The sequence below is a fragment of the Lepidochelys kempii genome, chromosome 1, assembly GCF_965140265.1.
Source record: "Lepidochelys kempii isolate rLepKem1 chromosome 1, rLepKem1.hap2, whole genome shotgun sequence".
In the NCBI taxonomy this organism is placed as follows: Eukaryota; Metazoa; Chordata; order Testudines; family Cheloniidae; genus Lepidochelys; species Lepidochelys kempii.
In genome coordinates, this window is record NC_133256.1 from 334,970,537 (window position 1) to 334,980,604 (window position 10,068).

General features: G+C 43.3%; 1 protein-coding gene across 7 annotated transcripts in view; it reads left to right on the top strand.

The window, feature by feature from the left end:
- The window catches only part of GRM3 (glutamate metabotropic receptor 3), a 151,732-nt gene extending 143,719 nt beyond the window's left edge, over positions 1–8,013 (top strand). For all 7 annotated transcript variants that reach the window (XM_073328672.1, XM_073328668.1, XM_073328666.1 and 4 more), the window contains one exon: positions 7,471–8,013. In XM_073328672.1, coding sequence (XP_073184773.1) covers positions 7,471–7,544 — 74 coding nt within the window. In that variant the 3' untranslated portion in view covers positions 7,545–8,013. The remainder of the gene's footprint in view (positions 1–7,470) is intronic.
- Positions 8,014–10,068: the final 2,055 nt, after the last annotated feature.

The window sequence follows — 10,068 nt, forward strand, 5'->3', positions numbered from 1 at the left end:
GGAGGAAAAAGGGAAGGTTTGTAAGGATATTAACTCTGAACCATTCAGTTGGCTTTACAATATAATCTAAATTTTCAAAAGTGATTAGTGGTTGTTAGGTGCCTCAGTTTTGGGATGGCCAACTTGCCACAACTCAAAATAGCTGAGCATCCACTCTGAAAACCAGGCCCTTTAAGGTGTCTCCAATTGCCCCACCCCCAAAAAACTGAGGTACCCCAAAATCACTAATTACTTTGGAAAATTTAGATGAACTCGATAGGTCAGGCTGGCAAACATTTCAAAAGCGCTCAGCACTCACAGCTACGGACAGGTTTTCCAGAGCTCCCACTGTGAACAAAGTACATTTGGAAATCTGACCACTTATCAAGGATGCCTAAATGAGAGCTGCTGTTGCTGATGGTGTTTGAAAATTGGGCCCAAATATGTATAAAATGGTCTTTGCATTTTTACATCATATTTTGTATCTGAGACGGTTAAGAGGCTGTTTCTATTTAAGGAAACATTTCTGCAATTATTTCACCCTGGAATATGCTCTGTTTCTTTGTAATGGATACAGAATAAAAGAAAATCAGTATTTGGGACTGGTGTTTTCATGAGGGCATCTGATGCTCTCCTCCTTACTACACCTTTGTATAAATACAAAGATGCTACTGTATTCAACTGAAACAGGTTATCCTGCGTTTTTTGTCCCGTCTATAACCACATGAAGAACACTCATTCTAAAAATCTTTAAGTCTCAAAGGTAAAGTGCAACATCAGAGAAAAAACTTCATCCTTGCCCTTTCTGATGTGAAAAGAGGGCCTCAAAAGAAGGTTTATTTTCTCAGTTTAGGGAAAAAATGGAATATCAGGTGCTCCCTTGCCTAGTTTGATGAAGGACCTTGGCAAACCTTGGGAGGACCTGGAAAGTGATGTCACATGAGGCATGATCCAAAGCTTGTTCAGTTCAATGGGGAAAGCCCCAGTCACAGCAGTGGGCATGTCATCAGGCCCATAATGCTCTAAGTCACCTGTACAGCTCCTCCACCCCTCATCCCAGGTGGGTTTCCTCAGAGAAAAGTGAGGACCTGGTATTTCCCATGTGAAAAAAGAAAAACCAAGCAGGAAACTAGGGTCGCCCCCCAAAAAAAATAGAATTGAGATATTTCTGCACATCATAAAGAAACATTTGAAATGGCCAAGCATTTATTTTGCAATTCACCTGTAAGTATTTTTTTTGGTGAAGAGATTTATTTTTAAAGGTTCTTTTTCTTTGAACTGCACAGCCCTCATTCATAAAATGCCAAGCACTTGTCATCCAGATTGATCCTCGCCAGTGCCATGGTCTTCTCGGTGTCTGCTGGAATTCTGCGTCAGTCCACATCCAATTCATCATTGGGATGTTTCTCTCCATAGCACCATTAAAGCTTGAGAACACCAAGAGAAATTCAATAAGCCCCTGACACCTTTTAAAAAATGATCCAAAGAATTGCCCCATCCATCCTGGGCTGACAGCTTGTTTTCCTATCAGTCTTGATGGTGCTTTGCATCAGTCACAAATGGCTTAACACACGTCTGATCAATACTATTTGTCCAGCTGCATGTTTTGCTTTGAACATAGCCGTCTGGAAACCTAGGAGATGGCCACAATCCTTGCTCACAAACAGGTACTCTCTAGTACTTAGTCTAACAGACTGGGCACCAGAATTGCTGGGTTCTGCTCCCACCTCAGCCACTGATTTGCTGGGTGACGAGAGATAGGCAACCTAACCTCTCCAAGCATCCATTTGCTGCTCTAGAAATTGAGCCTAATAACCAGGACCCTGTGTCTAATATATATATATATATATATATATGCAGTGAAATAATTTGCTTTTTGGTCAAGGCACTGCATAAGTCCATCCAAATGGGTATTTTCCTGCCAGCCCCTCAGTTGGTCCAGCCCATCATTTGGTCTTCCTTCTCTCCGTGGATGTGGTTTGCTGTGTTTGCCCTAAAAAGGGAAGCTCATGTGAGTGGTTCTCAGGTATATGCCCTTATTAGGTCTGAATTGGACTCTTCATTATTCAGGACAGGAAGAACTGGGGCAACCTGCCACCGCAGGCCTCCTCTGAGAGGCCAGGGGACAGCGAGGGCTGAAACACTGTTTGGGAGAGCATAGAGGTTGGCTTTCACGAGGATGTGGTAGAAGCTATGCATCAGGGAATAGCAGCTGCCTAACAGGAGCAGTGCTCCATTGCAGACTGGAATATGTATGGAATGCAAACACTTCTCCCTGTGTCCCCCAAAATAGAGTCAACACTTTAGTTTACTTCTCATGCCGCTGCATCCTAGATTCCACTCTTGTAGAGCTTTGTCACAGGGCAAGTACACCCCATCCCCCTTTGGGACAGGGCAAGGGCATCACAGCCCCATGGTTAAGTCTACCTGTGTGCCCTTAGTCTCAGGGCAATATGGCCCAATGGCCAGCGTCAACGTGGTCACCCTTGTCATCAGGGCAGTACAGCCTAATGGCTGAAGTTAATACAATCACCCTCTCACTTGCGCTGTATGGCCTAGTAGCCACAGTCAGTATGGCTGACCTCTTCATTCTGGTTGTGCGGTCTAGTGACCAGAGCCAATGCAATCACCCTCACTCAGGCTGTATGGCCTAGTGGTTGCCCTCCTTAGCAATAAGGTTGCCCTCCTTAGCAATAAGGTTGCCCTCCTTAGCAGGGTTATGTCACCTAATGGGCAGAGTCAGGGAAGTGAGCCACTCCTGGGGAGGGAGAGAGGTGCCAGGGTACAGGAACCTGGGCCCTCCCTCTCCACCAGATCCCAGCCCAGGGCCCTGGTAGTGGCAAGTGTGCATGCCACTGAATTGGCTGGGATCCGACTGAAACACGCTGACTCAAAACCCAGTTCGCTAACCGGTCCACTGCCTAGTTTCCCTGGGCTTCTTCCTACTGTACCCCCTGATACTATGGCCTGGACGTCTTCAGGGTTTCCGGTTTCCTCAGGTTCCGCTACTGCCAAGCGACTGCGTCCTCCACAAGGCATCCCCAGGCATCTGGGTATCTGCCTGGGTTTCAGTGTCTCCAGCTCCCACCATCTGGTACTCCTACTCCTCTCTGGTAGTCAGCCTAGAATGAGCCGGGCTGTTCCCTTTTATACTGAGCCAGCACTTGGAGCATGCCCAGTAGGAGTGTGGGGGCACAGCTTCCTCTGCTCAGAGTGTGGGGTTTCTTGTCCAGTGAGGGGCAAGTACACCCCATCACAAGCTCCTAAGCACCTGTTTATCCTCCTGGAAAGATATTCCTCTGCTCCAATGGTGTGTCCTTCCAAGAAAAAAAAAGAGGAGTTGAGAAAACATATCAGCTATTTTAAAATGGTGTTTGCAACATGAAATACTGCAGCGAGACACACCAAATAGCTCCTGGGGTCCTCATGAGGATTTTGCAAACCTTGGAAGATCTCAGGAGAGAACCAGTAGCCTTTAAGTGCTTAGCCAACACTTCATCAGAACAGTCAGCGGCCTTTCTAAAGTCATTTCTCCAGAGAGAGGTGTTGAAGTTAAGGAAGGGTGCGCACACACACACATACGTACGTACGTAGGAAGCAAACACAGGAATTCACCAGCTGAAATGGACTTAGCTGCTGACAACTGGTTCTTGGATTGTTTTCCAAAGGAAAAGTACATCCGTTCAGCAAAAATAAAGGAGTCTGTAAATTATATATATCACTTACATTGCATAACATCTTTTCTCTTCTTAACACCTCATCAAAGCAGGTACACAAGTACTCCTATCCTTTTTTTACATATGAGAAAAGTGAGAGGGGGGATTGAGAGACTTGCCCAAGGCTTGAAGAAGGGAGTCTGCACTGAAGAGATTATTACAGGTCAGTTGTTCAAAAGGTCTCAGCTCTTATTTGGGACCTAAATAAATTGACTAGATTTTTCACTAGTGCTCAGCATCCAGCTGCTGTCATTGGTTTAGGTGTCAAATGGGAGTTGAGCTCTGACTTCTTAATTCTGGTTCTTGGATGCCAGTTCTATGCTACTTTTTTCTCTTTATGTGTATGGAGCGCCAACTGGGCATCCTGCTAGGGGTTTTCCCCTCCCCCCTACCCTGCAGACAGAAAGCAGAAGACCAGAAATCTGAAGTGGAGGCAATGCGATGTTTATTGGGGTTTCAAGCAAGCATATCCAGAGCTCTGATGCCAGAGAGCCTTTTCTCAGTGTGCCTATTCCCACCTCTTCCTCTTTAGCACGCCCAGGTCCCATTACTTACAACTTATGGTCATGTTCCATTTTGGAAGGTTGTGAGTCTGGGGGCTTGGTAGCACGTCTTTTGTATCCCATGGGAGGAGTAAGGAGTGAGGTTGTGTTCTGGCCAAGGCCAGGCCTTTGGCTTTTAGTGTTTCTAATACCGTCCCCTGCATTCCCTTTGCCCCTCCTGACTGGTTGCTTGATCTTGGCTTGAGAGAGGAGCCAGGTAGCCTTCCAGTATATACTCGTATATTACACTCCCACCATACCCAGTAACACTTTAACTCTATCCCTGATCTTTTCTCATTATACTAACAAACCCATCTGGTTGTGGGAAATGCAACACACAGTCTCTTTGTTCACACATATTAGTAAGGATAAAAGAGTATTTAAAAAAAAAAATCGAACCCCAAATTCTGTATCAGACTAACAAGCAGGCCTACATATTAACACACCATCCTTCAGTAATTCGTTTCACAACACTCATTTCTGTGTCTGCTGGACGCTTTGAGATCCCCACCAGAGGTCAAAAGACTTACACAAATTAGCTTCTAGCTGACCCCAAGTCCCTATACATAAACAGACCCACTATACATAAACAGAAGTCAGGTGTATCTATTCTGCTGTTGTAAAGGAGATAAAGGAGAAAATGGGCCACAGAACACAGCAGATGAAAGCAGCAAACAAAGAAACAATTCAGTGACATTTGATGTGCCATGACGTCACAGCATGCTGCCCTCCAGCTCAGCCCCTGGTGGCTCTTCTTGGCCTTGCACTCAGTGCTCCTCTGGTTCTCTCAATCAGTTACCCAGACTTAGCTTGTTTCAAAACACATACCCCCTTTGTGGGGCCTGACTGAAGTCATTCTACAGAATGTAACTCTCTTTGTTAGTCACTAGAGGTCACTCGTCTCTGGGTCCATATAAAAGTAGCGGTCAACTCTCATTCCTGTTCAGAAGACCCTCAGCCCCCTCCTGGAGCTGGGACCATGCTTCAGATGGTCACTACCTCAAAACAGGAGTCCCCAGCTCTCCCCCTTGGTTAGGGTGACCAGATGTCCCGATTTTATAGGGACAGTCCTGATTTTGGGGTCTTTTTCTTATGTATTACCCCTCATCCCCTGTCCCAATTTTTCACATTTGCTGTCTGGTCACCCTACCCTTGCTTGTAATTTAGCCAGCTGTAGGGTCTTAGCCCGTTCTCCTTCAGCTGGCCTCTTTTTCCATAATTAGCCCTCAGCAGACCAGCCTTCTCCTGCCGATGTGTGCCCAGCCTGGAGTGAGGAGGCAGCATTTACGTTGGCCCCTTCTCCCAGCTCTTGCCCAGCCCTCTATGCCCTCTTGGTCCCAGGCTCTTAAAGACACAGGGACAGGATTTCCTCCTAAGCACCCCTTATTTCTAACACTTCTTCCTCTCTATCAATATTTTCTCGGTCTCTGTAGGTATATCAGATCTTCCAAAATCTTAAAGGGACACACACATGTGACAGGGATGGGCTGACCTTAAGGGGGCAGACTATCCTATCACACAAGGCAGTAACTCCAAATAATGTCACAGCAAATAGATGATGAGGAAAGAGGATGGGAAAACATGCACCACAGACAAATCAGGATGTCAGGTCACTTTAAAATGTGTTGAGTGAGTTCCTACTTCCATGATGATGTAGGAAACCAGTTGGTTGCTGCTATAAAAACTAATGTGATATTACAAAGACCAGCAGAGCGGAAATTTTTCCTTTAACAGAACTTAGGAACAACTATTAATTTTGACCTCTCCTTTAGGAGTAAGAGATGTATTCTAAATGCACAACAGATGGTGCTAGAGGCAAGGTATCTTGTTTCTCGTCATACTCCAGATCTTTCTATCTTAGGTACTTATATGGCCCCCAATTATTGTAGCATCTGAGCACCTCATAATCTTTCAAGCATTTCTTGTCACAAGACCTCTGTGGAGTAGGGCAGTGCTATTAGCTCCAATTTTACAGATGGGGAACTGAGGCAGAGAGAGACTAAATGACTTGCTTAAGGTAACAGGAGATCTGAGACAGAACAGGGAATTAAATCCAGGTATCCCAAGCCCCAGGCTAGCACCCTAACCATTGGACCATCCTTCCCTTCATTTGTTAGAGCGTATAATTTAATTTCATAACCATTTAGTAAAGCGCTGTCTTCTGTAGCTGCATAAAAAGTTCATCTGTATGAAAAATAAGGCTCAGTCTTTACTGAATTGGTCTGAAACTAAGTATCCATCATCCATAAATTGCCTTTTATGCTGTGTGATCAAGTTTAAAGTCAGTGCTTGATGCATGCTTTTCCTTTAAATGCTTTGATAAAGGCATCAGGTTTCTCTGGGTCACTGTTACTGTTAACCTAATGTATCTTGCCAAACACAGCTTTGTCTTATTGTGAACTGTCATGTCAACGAAATTCTCTGATAACACATTCTTGATGCCGAATGGATAATTCTAACTGGGATGGACAAACCTGTTTCCTTTAAAATTAAAATCCCCTGGGCTTTTACAAGATAACACTCTATCCCAGTGTCAAGATGCAGAAGCATTTAGGGCCAGATTCTGACACTCATATTCACATTGAGTAACACCTTACTCCAAGAGTAACTCCACTGAAGCCAATAGAACTACTTGTCAAGTAAAGTACTATTCAGTGTGAGTAAAGGCATCATAATCTGGCCTTTAGGTCTGGACACATTTTACATCCTGAGGTCCTGATCTTGCATTCATGGAAGTCAATGGGATCCAGGCCAGAACGTTATCAAAGGGGGAGTAAATATGTTGGCAAACTCATACAATTGTTAAAATAAAAGATTTTCCCTACTCCATTCAACATATAAAATAACCCATTTCCCTTACATTCAGATGTAGGGTGATATGCATTACCAGATGCAAAGATGGAGTGGATGAGGGAAATGCAAGCTAATGAACTATTCCTGTAAGGTGCTGAGCACTCTTCTCGCCGGTTGAAATTAGTGAGGTTGGACAGCATTCAGCCCCTCACAGAATCAGGCCCTAAAATAAGATACATGAAAAATCCAAAGATGTGATTTTTATTTACACTGAGGCTACTTTATACCACTCCAAATAAATTAGAGTCATATCCACTTTAAGGCTCCTTTACACTTCCAGAGAGGCGTAAAGTGACCTGAATGTAAATGAGAATCAGGCCCCCAATGTTTTGTCCTAGGTGGCTAATGATGGGGTTTTGTTTTTTTCCTCTCTCTTCCAGCGTCGGCTAGTATGTACGTTCCGACAGTCTGCAATGGAAGGGAAGTCCTAGATTCTACCACCTCATCTCTGTGATTGTGACCTGCAGTTCAGTTCTTGAGTTTTTAGACTGTTAGCTAAAATTTGCACATGTTGTGCACTCCAGAAAACAACACAAACAAAACTAGAACCTTTTTTAGAAACAGTATAATAAATTATTTTTGAGGACTGTACAGTATATAGTGACATTCTAGAACTTTTTAGACGGATTTTAGCGCCTCTGTTATTAACAGTTCTAAGGGACATGTAAATAACCTTGGTTTACAGCACACATATTTCTGCAGTGTTGACTCAGAAGTGGGAGAGTGATTTGCTGCGAGCACAGTTGCAATGTTAGGTGACTTTCTTTCCTATGAAATTTTTTGTAGCTCCTTGTTGTAATGAACTTAGACTGCATTTCTATGTTATATATAACAGTTACATTATGCGTAACCGATTGTTTTCTCAGCACAAAACAGCAGTATTAATGTAAAGATGCCAATAATAAAACCGTAAACATTTGTCACCATGGTCGTCTTCCCTTCATGGTAATTATGATTCAAAGACAATGGGCTAGAGCCTCAGCTGGCATGGACTTGCACTGTTCCACCTTCTGGCTTCGTGACTTTAATTAGAGAGTAAATACAGCTCACTGAAAAATTTCAAATAAGCTTGTTGTTGAAAAATTACCTGTTTTTCAAAAGCAAAAAAACTGCAAAAATTCTTGATGTTTGTGAAAGTTTTCATGACGTTTTAAATGAAATTTTTAATCAAATTGTACTGAAACCGTTATCAAAATGGTTATCGACAATTTTATTTGGTAGATCATTCATTAGATTGATGTATTGTTGTAAGGCACTCAAAATACCTTGATGCAGTATAAAAATCTAGACAGATTAAATTAAAAAAAAAGACAAAACAAGACTACATATATACTATGGCTGCTTTGTATTGATCTGGTGACATGAAGGTGCTATACAGCCCATTAAGTCCGCCAGTTAAACTGGGTTTACAGCTGCTTTGCATCACTGGCGCAGTGCAAAGCAGCTGGAGCATACGAGAATGTGGCCTGTAAAATATATTCACAAGAAAGATAATCCAGAAAAAAATTGTGGCATCTCTATGGCAATATTTGCATTCAAACTATCTGTATTCAAAATAGAAATCTACAGCTTCTGAAGCCAGCTGCAAACTACCTTCAACAAAGCAAATAATGTAACCTTTAGAACCTTGTTCCAAAGTCCCTCCCCTTCTATTAAAACACTCACATCTTACATGCTACTAACTCCAATAAATCATTCAGGAAAGTAAACATATATTAGCTAAGGACTTGCTCCCACTGAAGTCGTTGGCAAAGTTTCCATTGACTTCAGCGTAAGCACCTATGGGGTTTGAAACATTGGAGTTAAAGACAGGTGTAATTCAAGGTATGCTGAATGTGTAAACTCTCCAGAGCCGGAGTCTCATTAACACACATGGCTCCAACAGTGTACAGGTCCTTAAAGTAAACAAGAATCAGGCCTCAGATCTCCATTCTCCTATGGGACATTGATCAAGCCATCTCTCCTTGTCTATCATGCCACAATTTCTTATGCCTCCCTTTAAAACACACTTCCTCTGGCAGGTAGTAAGCCTTGCTTCAAAGAATTTTTGGCTATGCAGATGTTTGAAAATATTTACTAGAAAACAAACCAGGAAATTGTGGAACGAAGGAGGCATGTGCTAAACATCCCCATTCAATCACACGTGGGGCTTTGCCTTGCTTCCCAGTTCCCTTCTTGTATTTGGACATTGTGCTTGAAACATTCAAATCTGTCTAAGGCAGCGGTTCTCAAACTTATTTGATCAGCCCCTGGCAGGGCTCCAGCTGTCCCTTTTATCTCTGCCTCCTAGGTGTGCACGGCCCTTCTGCATGAGCCCCAGCCACCTGAGGCTGACAGCCAGAGTTTTTTTGACACATTTCCTTGCCTTCCTTGGGTAAATTCTTCTTCTGGGGCAGATTCTGACTGATGCTAAGGCCCCTTTCACATGGAGGAATAGCTCAGTGGTTTGAGCATTGGCCTGATAAACCCAGGGTTGTGAGTTCGATCCTTGAGGGGGCCATTTAGGGATCTGGGGCAAAAATTGGGGATTGGTCCTGCTTTGAGCAGGGGGTTGGACTAGAAGACCTCCTGAGGTCCCTTCCAACCCTGATATTCTATGATACTGAGTGTCTAAGTCTTAGCATCAATGAGAATCAGGCCCCTTTTCTTCATAACACTTTAAATTGTCTAGCACATTTGTTGGTGCAATGTGCATTTAATAATAAATAATAACAACAACTCAAAAAACCTGGTGTCTGGCTCCTTAGCTGTAATTCTTTCTCTTTCCCCTCCAGTGAAATGAAATGGAATTAAACAAGCAGGATTCAATTTAGTAATGGAATCAATAGTACTTGCTAAAGCAGAGTTAAGAGAAGTCCTGACAGACACTGCACAGACCTGACAGTAGTGCTACCCGTGTCGTTTCTCCAAATTAGCAATCTGGCCAATATCACGTACAAAATAAATTTGATTTGAGCCAAGGAAAGTTAGCACACTCC